General features: G+C 42.6%; 1 protein-coding gene across 7 annotated transcripts in view; it reads right to left on the bottom strand.

Annotated features, from left to right (window-relative positions):
• Positions 1–20563, bottom strand: part of RECQL5 (RecQ like helicase 5) — a 108300-nt gene that overhangs the window by 15362 nt on the left and 72375 nt on the right. For all 7 annotated transcript variants that reach the window (XM_083148002.1, XM_083148003.1, XM_083148007.1 and 4 more), the window contains 3 exons: positions 3507–3740; positions 2866–2962; positions 888–918 (listed from right to left, as the gene is read on the bottom strand). In XM_083148002.1, the coding sequence (XP_083004128.1) occupies positions 888–918; positions 2866–2962; positions 3507–3740 (362 nt within the window). The remainder of the gene's footprint in view (positions 1–887; positions 919–2865; positions 2963–3506; positions 3741–20563) is intronic.

The raw sequence follows: 20563 nt of genomic DNA, 5'->3' as shown, positions 1-20563 counted from the left end.
GTCTCAGCACAGAAGAGAGAGAGAGAAGCATTCCTACTATAGAATTTTTTCCATGATTGTGTAGTGGTGCTGCCATTCAGCCCAATCATTTGTCATTTCTTAGCAGAGCGTGTTGTCAATACAACTGAGGGGAGATAATACTAGAATAAACTTGGGGACATAGCCTAATGGGCAGGAATGTTTGTGATATTATCGAGGGTGACATCATAAGTTGGAAGTCTAATATATACAGTGGGGCATAAAAGTATTTGAACAGCCACAGATTGTGCAAGTTTACCCACTTAAAAGATGAGAGAGGTCTGTAATTTGCATCATAGGTAATAATCATGTATCATGACATTTTGGCCAAAAACCTTCTTCCCTTTAGTAAGAGCATTGAAGATGGTTCGTGGCCGGGTCTTCCAGCATGACAGTGACCCCAAACACACCACCCGTGCAACTAAGGAGTGGCTCCGTAAGAAGCATTTCAAGATCCTGGAGTGGAAAGTCTGTGTAGCCTGGGACAGCCCCAAGACATGACAGATCTAGAGAGGATCTGCATGAAAGAGTGGCCCAAAATACCTGCTACTGTGTGAGCAAACCTGGTCAAGAACTACAGGAAACGTTTGACCTCTGTAATTGCCAACCAAGGTTATATTACAAAGGAATGAGTGTGTAATATACAAATAAATTGTTTAAAGATCATACAATGGGATTTCCTGTTTTTTTCCACATTCTGTCTCTCACAGTTGAAGTGAACCTATGATGGAAATTACAGACCTCTCATCTTTTTAAGTGGGTCAACTTGCACAATCGATGGCTCTCCAAATACTTTTTGCCCCATAGGGAGACTTTAATAAGAAAATGTTGCATAGCATAAAAGTTTGCAGAGAGATGTTTGCACTTACTTGGAGGAACAAATTCTTCCAGCTGTTTGCTCTGAAAGAAAAAAAAACACATGCATCAAAGAGATCATCTATATATATCTATATCTATCTATCTATATATATATCTATATATATCTATATATCCATATCGTAGAGGATAGCACTCTCCCAATCCTTGAGCCAACTGCCGGGGTGCCTGAAGCCAGAAAGTCCCAATCTTGGGTACTTCCAAATATATACGAGTAGAGAAATGGAAGACACTCACCGGACTTGCTGAAGCAAAAGTTTTTTAATGGTGCATACCACTTTTCAAGTCACCATGTGCATAACAGTGGGTACAGGTCGACGTTTCGGTCCTGGCTGGACCTTTATCAAGACCCCCTTTCTGCCTTCTTCAGTGTGCAACTACCCATGCTCCATGTGGGTCTTTTATACCAAAGGTACACCACTCAGGAAGTGTGCTATAACATGTTAGTCAAGCAATAAATATGTGTATTTCAAGAATATATAAGCGGGGACCACATCCCTGTCACTCACATTCACATATGATAAATCGCAGGAAACATCAATATCATTATTATGCTCTTACCATATATCTGTACACATAGCGTGCGTTCCATAACGAACAACCGGAAGTGTGCATCATGAAAACACTCCCTCTTCAAGTGGGAACAAGATCAATAGCCTTTACAATGCTATACAATGTTAAGCTGGCCGTCAGACCATACTTAACTGCGGCGCTATGTGCATCCGTTCGTCAGAACACACTATCTCCTGCTGCGTGTCCGGCGCGCGTCCATCCTGTGCGCGTCATCACAGGCTCAGAGGTGATCACTTCCGCCCTATGACACGCGGAAGTGCATCGCTATTTGGAACGCATACTATTAAATACATATGCGCTTCTGCTTAGTGGTTCAATAGTGCTTACTTCCGCCCTTTGGCACGCGGAAGCACACCACCCAATGGAACGCATAATCATATTACCAAATAGGCTAACATGTTTTACACAAATCGTGCATATTCTACTGCACCCCTAGTATATCAGACCCACATGTTGGAGCACCCCCACATCAAACATTGTACAGAAATGACAAGTAAATTTTCATACACTAAAATTCAAACAAATATATCCTCTACGAAAATATATTTCTTTGAAAAAAATTTAAAAACAAATGCAATGTGTGCCAGACGCAGCACAGTATTAGACAAAAAAGATTATATTTCATTGTGCACTATTGACGCCTATGATTTAGCGGGAAATTAACTTCATTTAACGTTAACGAAGCTATAAAAAGACATTCAGAGGATTAACTTCATTTAGTCCCCTAGGGGCAACGGTATCCAGCCTCAAAATCCACTTAGCCTCCTTTCTCAAGAGTAAAAGGCCCCTGTCACCACCTCTCATGGAGCATGGGTAGTTGCACACTGAAGAAGGCAGAAAGGGGGTCTTGATAAAGGTCCAGCCAGGACCGAAACGTCGACCTGTACCCACTGTTATGCACATGGTGACTTGAAAAGTGGTATGCACCATTAAAAAACTTTTGCTTCAGCAAGTCCGGTGAGTGTCTTCCATTTCTCTACTCGTATATATATATATAGATATATATATCTATATATATATATATATATATATATATATATATATATATATATATATATATATATATATATATATATATATATATATATATATATATATATATATCTCTATATATATATATATATATATATATATATCTCTATATATATATATATATATCTATATCTATATATATATATATATATATATATATATATGTTTACACATGTCTAGATAGTATCTCTTTGTGTGTCTCCGAAACACTGCCATCTGCTGGCAGCGAGTGAAACTACATCTCTTTCTCTCTCACACATGCAAAAACACAGAGACAATCACAAGGTAGCAGACTAGATTTCGAAGCATTTGCTTTGAAAGGGCTTACTAGTGAGATTATCCACCTGGCTAGAGAAATCACCTTACCTTTCTTATTTTCATCTGCTTCTGATAGAAACTGTTCCACTGTTGCTTGTGATTGTCAGATGAATCCTCCTTTTCATCATCAGAATCATTATCATATCTAGAAAAGAGGAAAAAGGATAAAACATAGAGTATGATTAATATCCCAGTGAAACTAGGATTTTGGTTTCCAAAAATAGGGGGAAAGCTGGAAGTGTTTTTAATTCACTTGGGGCATCCCAAATAAGAGTAAACTGAGTTTGCACCAATTTCTGAGTGGAGCTTCAGACGCTATGGCCAAGAAAATAAGACATTTGTGCTGGTTTTCTTCATTTTCTCAAACATAACTTGAAAACACAGCATTTTTGGGCTGAAGCCACTATTCAAGTTGTAGAGCATTACATTTTGCATCGAATGAGTACCAACACTTTGAAATCAAGCAATTTGGGGATTTTTTTAAGTAAATTCAGCTTTTTTCACTCTTCTCGGAGTTCGAAAACAGTCATATGTCAGTCTAATCCCTTACAAAGTTCATTGTGGAATTCATAAAACATTATTATGATATTTTATTGTTATTTATGTTGCATATAATACATTTATATAGACTTGAGGAAATAGCAACATTCACCCATCTATGACATTAAACAAGATCACAGATCACTTACCTGGCGAAGCCATATCCTTTTTTGCCCCCTTCATATAGATCTGGTTCAAATCCAAATGGTCCAGATGGAGCCCCAGGCTGCTGGATGCAGGTCCTGCTTCTTCCGTTCAAAAGCACACCTTGCAAGTGTTCAATCTGCTGCTGCACGGCCCGTGGATTCTTACAGCAGTCACAGCACATATTACATAGTGGCTTCTCATCACCAAAATATGATGCAATAGCAGCATGGCGGCACCTGAGGAAGAAATGAAAGCACATTATTAGTATCAAAGAAAAACCAAGCCCAAAAAACAGGCAATTTTTTTCTCCCTGTAAAACACACCACTGTAAGCACGTGGATAATGAAGATAGCACAGACATAAGTTTCGTGCCTCCTCAATACATTATTTTTTGTTTTTAAAAAACAGAAAGGGAAAGAAATTCAACTTAAATAAGAATCAAATAATTGTTTTATGCCTTCCATATGGATCGTTTAGATTAGAAGCTACTCTTCAGAAGGGACAAAGAACAGAGATGTTTTTCTAGGTCTGGGAGGGCTTTGTATTGTTTCTGTGCAGGTAAACACTGGCTGCTTTAGTTTTACACTGCAATTTCGATTTCAGTTAGAACACAACCCACCCAAATCTAGCTCTCTCTGCACGTTACATCTGCCCCACCAGCAGTGCACATGGTTTTGCAAACCAAATGTGGCCTGTGATCAGGTCTGAATTAGGCCCTTTATCTGTGTATATCTAAAAATAATTGTACTTATGTTTTACTCTACACTACAAAACTCAGTTACTTAGCTTGTTTATACCCCTTTTCCACTTTCTTCAAAAACACAGGTTTTTGCACTTGAACGTGCAACAGCCCAAATTTTTGCTTAGTAGAAACGGTTCCCTAAAAACAAAACAAAAAACCTCACAGTTTAAAAAAAAATGTCCCCTCCCTCTTTCAAGGGGATACGGCATACAAGATTTTACAGCAGTTCCACACTTTAAGATGTCACAAAAGATGTTTAACCCCTTCCCGACATATGACGTACATTTACGTCATATGTCGGTTGCGGGGGAATCAAGCCAGCTCACGGAGTGAGCTGGCTTGAAAGAGAGCAGGTAATGGCTGTATATTACAGCCAGGTACCTGCTCGCTTTAAGCAAAGCGCCCGCAGTGCTTAAATAGCTGATCGGAGGGGGGGCGCCCCCCTCCGGCGCCGATCGGGGCCCCCCGCGGCGAGATCGGAGGGTGCCGATCGGTTGCCATGGTAGCCAGGGGTCTAATGTAGACCCCTGTGCTGGCCGTGTCAGCATTCCTATTACATCCTGCCTGAGGCAGGATGTAATAGAAAGTGCTGAAAATCACTATGTTCAGCCATAGAGCTCTATGGCTGAACCTAGTACAGGCGATCGCGCCCCCTAGTGGTCAAGTACACTAGGGGGCCTTGTAGTAAAAGTAAAAAAAAAAAAAAAAAATAAGTTTAAAAAAAAAAAAAAAAAATATTAAAAGTTCAAATCACCCCCCTTTCCCCATTTCACAAATAAAAAAAAATAAAAAATAAAAAAAATAAACATATTTGGTATCGCCGCGTTCCTAAAAGTCCGATCTATTAAAATATAACATTAGTTATCCCGCACGGTTAAAGGCGTAAACGGAAAATAATTCCCAACGCCAAAACTACGTTTTTTGGTCGCATCGCGTACCCAAAAAAAAATAACTAAAAGAGATCAGAAAGTCGCCCATATCCCATAATGGTATTAATTAAAAAGTACACTTCAGCCCGCAAAAAATGAGCCCTCACCCAGGTCCGTAGGTGGAAAAATAAAAAAGTTATAAGCCGCAGAACATGGCGACGCGACGCAAATTAGAAAAACCGTAAAATTTTCTATTTTTTTTTTTTAGTGGTAAAACATAACGAAAACTATATAAGTTTGGTATCACCGGAATCGTAACGACCCATAGAATAAAGATAACCCATCATTTTAAACGAACTATGAACTCCAAAAAAACCGTAACCAGCGCAAAATTGTGGAATTGCGTTTTTTTTCTTTTTTACCCCACATTGAATTATTTCCTGATTCCCCAGAATATTATACGGTATAGTAAATGGTACCATTAAAAAGTACAACTTGTCCCGCAAAAAAAAAGCCCTCATATGTCTATATAGCCGGAAAATTAAAAAAGTTACGCTTATTTGAACGCGAGGAGGAAAAAAAAAAAAAATTAACAAAAAAGGCCTCGTCGGGAAGGGGTTAAGATACACATACTCATCCAACACACAATATCACAGGGGGTAGTGGAGTGGCAAATGCAGGATTTTAGACGGGGTTTCCAAATGTAATCCAAAATCTCCCACTCTGCAGTACATTGGAGTACATACAGGAGTCTGGGGGAGCAGTAACAGCCTTGAAAATAAATTATTTTAATACACTGGATACTGTATAGAATACAGTATTACTATTTAACAATACAGATGGTCTATAGCAGGCATGTCCAACGTTGGCCCTCCAGATGTTTTGAAACTACACATCCCAGCATGCTTTGCAATAGTTTTAGCATTCTCTAATAGCAAAACTGTGGCAAAGCATGCTGGGATGTGTAGTTTCACAACATCTGGAGGGCCAACGTTGGACATGCCTGGTCTATAGTATAGGCGGTTTCAAACATTTAAATAAATTAGTGGTCAGGAAAAGGTTAAACATATAATAAATAAATACACAAACATAATAGAAACAGTACTGCACTTTCTAATGGTGTGTACACACGGGGGGAGATATATTGCTAGCAATATATTGCTTGCAATATATTGCTGAGTAATATATTGCTCAGTGTACTTGCAATATATCTCCGCAATATATTTCTCAGCAATATATTGCTCAGTTTCCAGTTTTTCAGAGGGACCAGCAATTTTCCCTGAAAATTGCTAGCAATTTTGACTAGATTTTTGTTACCCTCTATTTAAATTCATTTATGATTGACATGGGTTGAAGTCCTTCTGGAAGGGAATAAAAGTGTATATGGCGTATATACAGATGTAGCAGGGGTCATCTTTGTAGGGGCAGGATAATCTAGCGGCAGCAGCCGCTAGTGCCCCGCTCCTGCCTGGGGTGTGGGGGCACAAGACGGCCGTGCGGCCCCTGCCACCCCGACACCAATGCCCCCTTCATTTATATTGAGCCCACATACTATTGGTGTGGGGCAGCATGGTAATGCTCATGCTGCCCACCGATGGTGCAAATCACCATCGATGGGCAGCATGGACATAATCATGCTGCCCGACACCAATGCCCCCTTCATTTTTTCAATGTCACATACTATTGGTGTGGGGCAGCATGGTAATGCTCATGCCGCCCACCGATGGTGCAAATCACCATCGATGGGCAGCATGAACATAATCATGCTGCCCGACACCAATGCCCCCTTAATTTTTTCAATGTCACATACTATTGGTGTGGGGCAGCATGGTAATGCTCATGCCGCCCACCGATGGTGCAAATCACCATCGATGGGCAGCATGAACATAATCATGCTGCCCGACACCAATGCCCCCTTCATTTTTTCAATGTCACATACTATTGGTGTGGGGCAGCATGGTAATGCTCATGCCGCCCACCGATGGTGCAAATCACCATCGATGGGCAGCATGAACATAATCATGCTGCCCAACACCAATGCCCTCTAAAGACAGCCTATGCACTGACTAGTGCGGCTGTGGGGCGCGCAGGAGGTGTGGGTGCTGGCAGATGTTGGTACTGGCAGGTGTTGGTACTGGGCTGGCAGATTTGCGCAGCAGCTTCTGTGCTGTATGCGCGGCCAGGGAAGGAGGAGGAAGCAGGGGGGGGGCGTGTGTCACGCTGTGACAGGGAGGGTGGTAGAAGGTGTCGCTTGTCGCTGGTGCACAGTGCTTTGTGCATCAGCGACCAGCAATTTTTAGGGAGAATCGGAGGAGCAAGCTCCTGCGACCAGTGACCATGAAGGGCTGGCTGCGGGAGCGCGCTCCCAGCCATTTATCGCTGGCTGCACATTAAATCACTGGCAATATGGTCACTGAGCGACCATTTTGCCAGCGATTTCATGACTAATTGCAGCAGTGTGTACGCACCATAAGATCACAATCTCCCACTTTATGGTAAGGCTCCTGCCTCTTCCTCTCGCTACTCTCTGGTCCATTGCGATGTTTGAGGGTTCAGATCCACACAAAGTAAATGTGGTAGAAGAACTAGTACACTAGGCATGTGCAGCAGCTCTACTCTGTCCCGTAAACTACATGATCTGTGGCAAAAGTTCCAGTGCATTTACCAAAATCAGTTTTGCCATAAAGATCAAAGAAAATTGAAATAAATAAATAAAAGGTTACTGAAAAGCATGAAGGCAGGAAAGGAAAAATAAAGAAAGACAAAAAAAGGTACTTGTTTCCTAGCACGGCGCCCACGATATTCAGTCGTATGGCATTGTATTAAATTTAAAATTGTATACCATTGTATATGGCATACAATGGCATTCAATGCGATTTTAAATTGTATAAGCACCCTAATGGGTTTTTTCAATGTTAAATGGTCCCCCTATACGATTTGTAATTGTATAAGCACCTTAATAGGTGCTTAAAATGTTAAATGCACCCCCACTATCAACGCCAACCCGAAGCGTGGCGAGCGGCGGCGGTACGCATCCCCCAAACTTTTTCATACCCCCACTATCCACGTCGGCGTGGTTTTGATTTTATATAGTGTGGCTTCGGGCTCGGTGGCTCGATGCACTCGCCACACTATATAAAATCAACTCCACGCCGACGTGGATAGTGGGGGTATGAAAAGGTCGGAGGACGTGCACCGCTGCGCTCGCCACACTTCGGGTTGGCTTTGATAGTACGGGTGGCGTGGGGGTGCTTTTAACATTGTAAGCACCTATTACGGTGCTTATACAATTATTTATCTAATAGGGGGCACATTTAACATTGAAAACACCCATTAGGGTGCTTATACAATTTAAAATCGTATACCATTGTATATGCCATACAATGGCATACAATTCGATGGTATACAATTTAAAATTGTATAACATCGCATCACATACCATCATATGCCTTATGGTATGCGATGCCATGGGCGCCGTGCTAGGAAACAAGTACCCCCCCCCCCCCCCCCCCCCAAAAAAAAGAGAGAAAAAAAGAATGAAAGAAAGAACCCACAGGGAGTTTCTTATGCTGTGTACACACGGGGGCAATTATGTATGAAATCGCTGGCAAAATGGTCGCTCAGTGACCATATTGCCAGTGATTTCATGTTCAGCCGGCGATAAATGGCTGGGTGCGCGCTCCCGCGGCCAGCCCTTCATGGTCGCTGGTCGCAGGAGCTTGCACCTCCGATTCTTGCTAAAAATCCCTGGTCACTGGTGCACAAAGCACTGTGCACCAGCTACCAGCGATATCTAGCCTCCAGCGCCGGACAGGACCCGCCCACCCGCCGTGTCATAGTGTGTCACACGGCCCCCCCTGCTTCCTCCTCCGTCCCTGCCCGCGCATACAGCACAGAAGCTGCTGCGCAAATCTCCCCCCCACTGTGCCAGCACCCACACCTCCTGCGCGCCCCACAGCCGCACTAGCCAGTAAGTGCATAGGCTGTCTTTAGAGGGCATTGGTGTTGGGCAGCATGATTATGTTCATGCTGCCCATCGATGGTGATTTGCACCATCGGTGGGCAGCATGAGCATTACCATGCTGCCCAACACCAATAGTATGTCAAGGATGAAAAAAATTAGGGGGCATTGGTGTCGGGCAGCATGATTATGTTCATGCTGCCCATCGATGGTGATTTGCACCATCGGTGGGCAGCATGAGCATTACCATGCTGCCCCACACCAATAGTATGTGAACTCATTTAAAATGAAGGGGGCATTGGTGTCGGGCAGCATGATTATGTTCATGCTGCCCATCGATGGTGATTTGCACCATCGGTGGGCGGCATGAGCATTACCATGCTGCCCCACACCAATAGTATGTGAACTCATTTAAAATGAAGGGGGCATTGGTGTCGGGCAGCATGATTATGTTCATGCTGCCCATTGATGGTGATTTGCACCATCGGTGGGCGGCATGAGCATTACCATGCTGCCCCACACTAATAGTATGTGAACTCATTTAAAATGAAGGGGGCATTGGTGTCGGGCAGCATGATTATGTTCATGCTGCCCATCGATGGTGATTTGCACCATCGGTGGGCAGCATGAGCATTACCATGCTGCCCCACACCAATAGTATGTGGGCTCAATATAAATGAAGGGGGCATTGGTGTCGGGGTGGCAGGGGCCGCACGGCCGTCTTGTGCTCCCACACCCCTGGCAGGAGCGGGGCACTAGCGGCTGCTGCTGCTAGATTATCCTGCCCCTACAAAGATGACCCCTGCTACATCTGTATATACACCATATACACTTTTATTCCCTTCCAGAAGGACTTCCCACAACCCATGTCAATCATAAATGAATTTAAATAGAGGGTAAAAAAAATCTAGTCAAAATTGCTAGCAATTTTCAGGGAAAATTGCTGGTCCCTCTGAAAAACTGGACACTGAGCAATAAATTGCTGAGAAATATATTGCAAGTACACTGAGCAATATATTACTCAGCAATATATTGCTAGCAATATATCGCTAGCAATATATCTCCCCCCGTGTGTACACAGCATAAGTGCTACTTAAGCATTATTTCTTCTAATATGATTAGTACTTCTATGAAGGAAAATAAACATGTATTTAACCCCTTCCCGACATTTGACGTACATTTACGTCATGGTCGGGATGTACTTCCCGACACATGGCATAAATGTACGTCATGAGTTCTAACTGTCACCGCGTCTATAGACGCGATGACAGTTTGGAGATGTCTGCTGTCCCTGACAGCAGACATCCCCCCTCGCCGCCCAGGGGGGGCAGGGGTGCCCCCCCCGGTCGGCGATCGCTGCGATTGGCTGTTCAAAAGTGAACAGCCAATTGCAGCGTTTTCTGTGTTACCGGCGGCTAAGCCGCTCGGTAACACAGAGATCGGTGGTGATCGGTGCTGTTAAGTACAGCACCGATCGGCAGCCCATCCTCCCACCCACCCGGCAGCCTCCCTCCCACCCGGCAGCCTCCCTCCCACCCAGCCAGCAGCCGCAGCGCCAGCCCCCCTCCCACCCCCCCGCCAGCCGCAGCACAGCAGCAGAAAGAATATATATACACATATATATATATATATATGTGGGAGACGCTACGTAGGTAAAACTAAAAGGCAACTAAAATTGCGCATTTTAGAACATGCTCGAAGTATAAAGAACAAAGTGTTTCAACATAGTGTACCGAGACATTTTATGAACTGCTGTGACTCTAATGTTGATAATCTAACGTTCAAAGCCATTGAACATGTTACTCTAGATGAGCGTGGTGGGGATATCCAGAAAAAACTAAGCAAAAGAGAAACTTTCTGGATTTACACGCTGGGAACTATGACCCCTAGAGGTTTAAACGAGGGTTGTGACCATCACCCCCTTTCTGTGATTAATCGGTGCCCTGGTATCGCTGGCCCCCTGGTCTGATGGACAATGTTGAGCTGTGCTCTGTACTTCAGACTAATAGGAGGTCATGATCGGACATCGTGTTCACAGTGGTGATGCCGACCCTTGTGTCGACATAATGTATGAATATCTGATACCTTGTTCTAATCACTCTCTTATCATCTTCATATTATTAATATATATCTCTCCTAACTATCATGTTTGCTGCTAGAATCTATCTGTATATAGATATAAATTTAGAAAAACTAATTATGTAACTATGCTTCATCAAATGCTGCTATATAGATTTTGTTCTTTTATATTGTATTACCAAGACTGCAATACTGCATGTTATAATTGTATATATATATTTTCTTGCTGCTAATGTATATTTTGTTGTTACAGGCTGAGATCAGGCACCAAGTTTCATATACACCTTTAATGATTTTTAATTAACTTTTTATAATGTATTTTTGTATTTTTCTACTTTTGTATTTTTCTATTTTTATATATACATATATATGTTTTTATGAATCTATGAAATATAAATGAGTTTGGATGTATGTCTATTTGTTGCTGGGTGTCAGCCTGCTGTGTATTGTTGTAAATCTGTATGTTAATTTCTGCTGTTGTTGCTTGCCAGCACTCTTGATAATTAGTGAATTAGATGAATGATTTCACCTGTGGATAGAATAGGGTATAAAAGCTGGATACTGACCTGAGTTAACCACACCCCCTGACGAAGACCGTAGTCGAAACGCGTTGGGCGTGGCTTATTCTTGCTGACGGAGTGACGTCCTGTCTTCCACCTGTGGTCCCGGTGCTCCCGATCGTGTGCGGCGAAGTCCTGAGGCTTGGTTCAAGGATCCCTGGGTCTGCGGCTGAGTGGCGGTGCTTTGGCACAATTCGAGGAGGTCCACCGAGATTAGGCTTCTACTAGGCTGGCAAGCATATTCATTTAAACTTTCAATGTACGTGAGCCTTATTGTGCAGTAAATTTGTCTTGAATTATATGCTCATGGTTGCGTCTCTTCTCTGGTTTTTTGCATATATATATATATATATATATATATATATATATATATATATATATATATATATATATATATATACATACACACACACACATATATATATATATATATATATATATATATAAATATATATATATATACAGTGATCGGTGCTGTTAAGTACAGCACCGATCACCACCGATCGCCAGCCCCCCCCCCCCCTCCCACCCGGCAGCCCCCCCTCCCACCCACCCACCCACCCACCAGCCGCAGCGCCAGCCCCCCTCCCAAAGCTGGTGAGCAAAATGGGGTCACATGTGGGGGGGTTCCACTGTATTGGTGCTTCGGGGGTCTTGCTAATGCGACATAGCACCCACCATTCATTCCACCACCAAATATCACTCCTTCCCTTCTGAGTCCTGCCATGCACCCAAATGGTATTTTTTGGTCACATATGAGGCATTGCCGTACTCGGGAGAAATTGGGGCACAGATGTTGGGGTGCTTTGTCTCCTTCATTCCTTGCGAAAATGAAAAATTTTGAGCCAGAACTGCATTTTTGTGTAAAAACTTACATTTTTTTACACAAAAATGCAGATCTGGCTCAAAATTTTTCATTTTCGCAAGGAATGAAGGAGACAAAGCACCCCAAAATCTGTGCCCCAATTTCTCCAGAGTATGGCAATGCCTCACATGTGACCAAAAAATACCAGTTGGGTGCATGGCAGGACTCAGAAGGGAAGGAGTGATATTTGGATTTTGCAGCACAGATTCTGGTTGAATGACCCCTGAAACACCCATACAGTGGAACCCCCCCACAAGTGACCCCATTTTGCAAACTACACCCTTCAGGGAATTCATCAGGGGGTATAGTGTACATTTCAAACCCCCAGGGGTTTCACCAATTTTGATACAACTGAGCTGTGAAAATGAAAAATTAAATTTTTTCATTTTCACAGCCCAGTTGTATCAAAATTGGTGAAACCCCTGGGGGTTTGAAATGTACACTATACCCCTAAATGAATTCCCTGAAGGGTGTAGTTTGCAAAATGGGGTCACTTGTGGGGGGGTTCCTAAATTTTAGCATCTTATGGTGCCTAGAAACCTACATGGTGCCTAAAAAATAATCTCATAAAAAGGAGGCTCCAAAATCAAGTAGGTGCTCCTTCTATTATGAAGCCTGTGGTTTGGTCAACGTGCACACTAGGGCCACATATAGGATATTTTTTAAAACAAAAGAATTGGGGGAATCAATTTTTAGTCACATTTCTCTAGTAAAATCTACTGTGTTCCTTAGAAAAATGTATTAAAATTGCAAATCTGCAAAAAAAAATGAAATTTTGAAATTTCACCTACACTTTGTTTTAATTCCTGTGAAACACCTAAAGGGTAAACAAACTTCCAAAATGCTGTTTTGAATACTGTGAGGGGTGCAGTTTTTGAAATGGCATCATTTATGGGGGTGTCTCACATACAAGTCCCTCAAAGTCACATCAGAACTGAACTGGTCCCTAAAAAAATCAGTGTTTGAAATTTTCTTGAAAATTTGAAAATTTGCTATTCATATTGTAAGCCTCCTAGTGTCCAAAAAAATTAAAAGGAAGTTGAAATAATGATGGAAACATAAAGTAGACATATGGTCTATGTTAGTTATTAACTATTTTGAGTGGTATGATTATTTGTCTCACAAGCAGAAAATTTAACATTTTGCAAATTGCTAAATTTTCCAATTTTTTACGACATTTTGGTATTTTTCACAAAAAAACACAGACTGTATCGACCCAAATTTACCACTAATTTGAAGTACAATGTGTCACGAGAAAACAATCTCAAAATCACTGGGATAAGTAAAAGCAAAAAAAAGTTATACCCACTTAAGTGATACATGTCAGATTTGAAAAAAATGGCTCTGTCAGGAAGGCAAAAACTGGCTGTGTCAGGAAGGGGTTAAATTTGTATTAAATGGTTTTATTTTTTTTATTTGTTTTCACTGTAAATTATGTATTGTTTTTATTTTCTGTTTTTTCTTTTAAAAGATAAATAAAATGTGTCAGCTGACACCATCAGCAAGGCAACTACGAAGAGCATACTGCAAACAATGCAATGTCTAGCTGCAGAAAGAAGTGATACAGTGTACATACAGTAATACTGGTCATTTATAATGTCCAGCATGACTTAAGGGCCCCCCACTACAACGATTTGTCTGACCCTGAAGTCAAATGCGATTTCCCTTGAACTCTCCCTGGACCTTCCTGGGAGTGATTGATCAAGCCATGATAAATTGCATGCAATATATCTTATGGTATACCATAGCTATATTTGATGAGCTGGATTAGGGGGCAGGATATGCCAGTTAAACTTTTTGCGATACATCACATGCACACAAAAACACTCCATTTTCCATCAGATTCCATGCATTCGATATATCAATAGTGCGGCACTAGAGATCTAGGGGCCTCCGTACTGACACTCACAGGACTGTGCATAGGATCGGATTATATCGAACACACATATGATTTGCCACTTTACAAACCATATATCGTCCCGAAAGGTCGGAATCGCATGAAATCGTGCAAAATCGTTGTAGTATATGGGGACCTTAACTTTTTCACTCTCAGAATGTCCTAAAATAGTCAACAAATAACAAAGATATGGAGGTCTTTCACAAGTGCTTACATAAGTAATCACAACCAGGTTTGTCGAGAGGGGAGGAAAGGGTACTTTTTACCCGGGCCCAGGTCTAATGGGGGGCCCGGGGCCTGCACCCTCCTCCCCCGCTGCAGGGAGCTGGGCAGTGGGAGTAGAAGACAGGCTGCTGCTGCTGCAGAACAGCCTCTCTCCCCCGCTCAGCACACACTGCTCAGTGCCATGTGCTGAGCGGGGGGAGGAAGCACCAGCCTGTCATCACTCAGGTCTCCCACCCACCGGGCATGGGTCGGTGGCCCGCACCCCTGCTAAAATGTTTTTATGTGGGTGGCCATGCCCCCTTGAGTTGACCAAGCCCCGTTTTTAGCATGGTGGCGCTGTTGGTGGCCCTGATCACAACCTCTATGGGTACTCTTTACTTAGAAGGGCGCCCACGATTTTGATCGTGGGCATCGTTAGTAAAAAATCTCGGGCATCTCAGGCATTGAATGCACTAAAAAATCGGGTGCGATCAACCGACGAGATGCCCGAGATTTCCCATAGGGAACAATGTTAAATGTCTCAATTGACCCAATTTTCCTTTTCAATGCCTCAATTGACCAGATTTTTCCATAGGAAACAATGTTAAATGGGCCACAGAGGCCAAATAGGCACCCTGAAGTGTATAATGGCCACCGAATTGTTAACGCCACCCCACGATCAACGTCAACCCGATGCGTGGCGAGCGCAGCGAGCCCGCGAGGGGCGGCGGTACGCATCCTACGACCTTTTCATACCCCCACTATCCACGTCGGCGTGGAGTTGAGAATAGAAAGTGTGGCGAGCGCAGCGAGCCCCGCGAGGGTACGCGGACAGCTGTGAAGCCCGCGAGGGGACGCGGATACCTGTGAAGGTATCCGCGTCCGCTCGCCACGCTTCGGGCTCGGTGGCTCGCTGCGCTCGCCACACTTTCTATTCTTAACTCCACGCCGACGTGGATAGTGGGGGTATGAAAAGGTCGTAGGACGCGTACTGCTGCGCTCGCCACGCTTCGGGTTGACGTTGATCGTGCCTATTTGGCCTCTGTGGCCCATTTAACATTGTTTCCTATGGAAAAATTGGGTCAATTGAGGCATTGAACAGGAAAATCGGGTCAATTGAGACATTTAACATTGTTCCCTATGGGAAATCTCGGGCATCTCGTCTGTCGCATCGCACCTGATTTTTTAGTGCATTCAATGCCCGAGATGGGCGCCCTTCTAAGTAAAGAGTACCCCTCTATGTTCTACAATGGTAGTATTGTTTAGTTATGTAGTAATAAAACTATTTAACCTGAACATCAGTAGAATTGATTTTAGGAGGCTCTCAGGCATTGTAGGTAACAAATTAAGAAATTTTGGCCAAGTATTTATTGGCATCTCCATAATGCCCTATACACATTAGAGGATGTTGAGAACAATATTGCGCAGAAAGGGGCTTCTGAGCTATATCATTCACCCATATCATTTATCATTCGACCCCCTTCATTTAGTGTTTATGGCACTTAAGAGTACTGTGTGTGTTTTGGTGCAAACTATTTGAGATGGATTATACACAATTATGTGATTTTGTTGTTCTTGTGTATATTTATTTATAGATTCCTATATAGAGCAGCATATTCTGTTGTGCGTTACAGTTGGAAACAACAGTGATAAACAAATAATCTATATGGCTATATATTAGCATGCTGTCCGCTTGGAACAAATATGTAATATCAGTCATTTTGTTCATTGGTTCTGATCATCCTCTTTACTCTGGACATACTTATGCCCCATAAAACGAGACGAGATTTAAAATATATCGCTCAGAAGGGTCCTTCTCAGCGATATCTTTAAAAAAACTATAATGTGTATGCTCAATGTTGTTAACAACGTTGTAATTAACGTGGATGGTAAATAAAGCAGTTGATAAACATGTGTCAACCTTTTGAACCAATCCTCCTTTTGTACCAGTCAACATTAACCACAGTCTATTTTAAATGGTGACCTTTTCACCCTGTCAACCATATTGTGCTGAGCTAGAAATGATCAATTTACACATTGGAACCCAAATACAACTAATTTGAGTAGCCTACAACTGCGTCCACTGACTACATGAAGCATGAACTAAATTTGTCCATCACCTGTTGGCTTCACAACTGTTCAGTAGCAGATACGGGTTTTGAAGGATTTTAACCCTTTTGTATCCAGGGAATTCATCACCATACTCATTTTTGTTTGAAATCACTTTAGCCAAGAATAAAGTTTTATTCTCTTTTATTACCTACAGAACCGATGTGAGTGTTAAACTGTTTTTCAGGCAAAGAGAGGGAATATTTCATTTTCAACATGTAACCTTTATTTTGTGGACATTTTTAAGGTAAATGTATTTTTCATTTGTTTCATGTATGTCCAATTTTCAAATCGCCACACTACCAAATTATGCCATACAATGATTAAGGTAACATAAACTAATGTGCTACAAAAATAAAGATGCATTTTAAACTTTGCAATGGTTTTTTCCCCTGTCATATACTATAGAGCAAACATAAAGCTTGCAGATGGTCAGAAAATAAGATAAAAACAAAAAGAATAGAGAACAATCTGTCAAGGTATTTATTTATTTTTTCCCCGAATACATTTTATTAGTAAAGCAGGGTATTACCTGATTACATACTGTAGAACAGTGCCCGGCTACGTTACATTTTCAGCGTAGGCTAAGCTACGCTGTCAGCGTAACCCAAAGGCTGCCTAACGCAGTTACTCCGCGGCAGGAGCCCGGCTCTGTCCCCGGCATCCATGGCAAGCCTAGTGAGCGCCTCTCACACAGCGCCGGTAACCGCCAGATCCCATGAAGAATTGCAGCATGGTAACAAACAAGAGTATCACGGCTGACCAGACAGCTGTTTCAACTGGAGTTCTTCCAGTTTTTGTCAGGGGTGCCACAGTACAGTACAGAAAAGCTTTAAATAGCCAAAAGGGCACCAAGCCTGCCCAGGGCAAGTGAGGCTGGAGCGGTCACTCAGTACCACAGTTAGGTGTAAAGCGCGGCTCATCGGTTGGTGTAGCACATCAGGGGAAATTCCTGTGACGTGTACTGTACTGTTGCCGTGTAACGCTCGTAGATAAAGTATCTCCATTGTACCCCAACCTGGGAATGGCGGGTGCAGTTTGCACCCCATTTCTGAGAATGGAAAATGTGGTGGTTTCCTCTATATTTTGTTGGTAAAGTAATGTGATCTATTTCAAAATTATTATTTTTTGGGGAAGGGGCACATTAGCATATAGGAATACCCAGTGTTTCATGGGCGCTCCCATTAGTACACTGGGCATTCTCATGCTAATGGGCCAATTGCTCTGAGCAACCTTAGATATGCATGCACATTCCACATGAATCGATGGTCAGCGACCATCGATTGAGTGGGTGTTCCCACGCAGGCTACAAATGGATGTTTATGTTAAACATCATTCACATGCCGTGCGAACGTACGCACCATGCGAATGGTGGGCCGAAGTACCACCATTTGCAAGGCAAGATCTGGTTGATTCACAAGGATGCAAATTCGCATCCGAGCAAATCAACCAGAATAACCCCCATGGGGCGATTTCCGGGCATTCTCTAAGCGATCTCACTAGATCACTTGAAAATGCCCCTACTTCGCTTCGTGTGTAGGGGCCATAGCAATAAAGATGCGCAGCCCCACATGTTGTTGTAACCCAGCAAATAATATCCAGCATGCTGGATAAATCTAGTAAATATTGCCGGGCAGGGCCAGTGGTCTCGCCGGAGAACACTGGCCCCGGACCGACAGTTCACTTAGCACACAGTACTGACACATTGCTGTGTGCTGAGCGATCTTACTGACCAATCTAGCATCGCTCAGAATGCTCAGCAAATCTTCCCATTGGCCCCTTTTAGCACTCCCTACAATCCTGATTAAATAAACACAAGGCATGAGATGACCTTATTTATTCCTTAACTGCCAAAAACTAGGCCTTCACTGCTACCGAACATCCTTGGTTGGATTATAACAAATCAAACCATTATAAGGGGGGTATTCAATGTCTGTCGAGCTCGTTCGCCGTCGAGCGCACATGGAGTTCGCCTGAAAAATTAGTTTTTTTTGCATCTCGGATATTCAATCCTTGGGATTTATTCCGCGCTCTGTTTTTTTTTTTTTCTTCTCATTTCGTTTTGATCGCCTGTCGAGATTATGTGATCTCGAGTAGCCGAGCTATCCGGACACCTTTTTTTTTTTCTCGACTTGACACGCACCCTATTCAATGTTTATGCATGTATGTCTTTCTCGACACAGTTTAGGCATTTCTTCTACTTGTTTTGCTCGCCTCCATCTTGAGGCGCGATGTTTTTATTTTATTGAGAAATTGTTTGAGATTTCCATCTGTTACTCGTCATAAATTTTTTTCTACTATGTTCATTATTATAACTTGTTTTGCGAAGGACATATCAGCAGCGGTGTTGTCAGCATGTCTATTACAAATGCTGCGAGCATATTTGCTAACAGCAATTTCAGCATGGAGAGACTTTTTGAGCAGAATAATGTATTGCATTTATCACTTAGCTTCCTCTTTTTTCAAGGTGTCTAATGTTCCCCCCCCCCATACACATCACATGTATCAAATGCTGTTATCCTTGAAAAATCTGCCACACAATACATGTTAAAAACAACAAACAAGCATTAACTTGCATCACACCACGACGATGCACAGAGTTCAGGGCTCGACGCTCACACCATAAGCACCGGCCAAATCAAAATCAATCAATAAAATATATATATATATTAATTACCTGCATAGGCAGAGCTGTCAAGGAAGCTGGGTTATGCACGCTGCGCGTGAAGAAACATGAAAAAAATGCCACAGGAACAAGACACCACATCTAACCAAAAGCCAGTCATACCGGGAATAGGCGACGGACCACGAGTTACAAGCCTATTTATAGGCGAGGAGATGGCGCGAAGGCGAGTTTATACAATGTTGCGAGTTATGGGCGTTCCAAACGTCAACAGGAGGAGACTTCAAAGATTGACACTTTGAATTGGCGAGATCACGGTTTGTTAAAAAAAATATTTCTGTCGAGCAAAATGTAACCTTAAACAACTCAACTACATGTGGGGAAAAAAGTGAGATTGAATACCCCCTAAATCTTTTCATTAGGAGGAATCATGACTTTTAGGGGGCTATCTGAATGTAATACCATAATGAATCTGTTTTAGATCTAGGAGTTGTGAAGCTCTTATATTTCTATGTTTCCTTTCTTTCTATCTTTTCTTTTTGTCTTATATTGTCGTCAATGTTTTAAGTGTCCTTTTTGGCTTGTAACATTGTCTACATGAGAGAAAAATGTATTTCTTGTACAAACAGGTTTCTGTACAATTGCTTGAATTACATGTGATATCTTTAATAAGACACCCGCTGCATATTTTGTATTATGTATAAATTTAAATGGTACTTGTGTATTAGCACAGCGCCCACTAAGTTCTGCGTAGGAAAATCGCATTGCATCGGGCATTTCTGTGGCATGCAATGTGCGATGCGATTTTCCTTCACTGCTAATTTATTCACTGCTCTCTCTCAGCCCCGGGCGATCGCATCGCATCTGGCGCAAAATCGCATGCGATGCCATGACATTACGTATACAATATTATGATTGCATGTCCCCAAAATTGGTTTAACGCACCCCCCCCCCCCCCCACTATCAATGCCACCCCGAAGCATTCTGCCGCGAGGAGCGGCGGAACGTGCCCTCCAACTTTTTCATTACCCCACTATCCCCGTCGGCGTGGAGTTTATCTTATATAGTGTGGCGAGCACAGTGAGCCACTGAGCCCGAAGCGTGACGAGCGCAGCGAGCCCCGCGAGGGGACGCGGAATACATGTAAAGT

Source organism: Crinia signifera, chromosome 6, assembly GCF_055691185.1.
Source record: "Crinia signifera chromosome 6, ASM5569118v1, whole genome shotgun sequence".
In the NCBI taxonomy this organism is placed as follows: Eukaryota; Metazoa; Chordata; class Amphibia; order Anura; family Myobatrachidae; genus Crinia; species Crinia signifera.
Note: the sequence above shows the minus strand (reverse complement) of the source record. Positions and strands in the feature narration are given on the sequence as shown.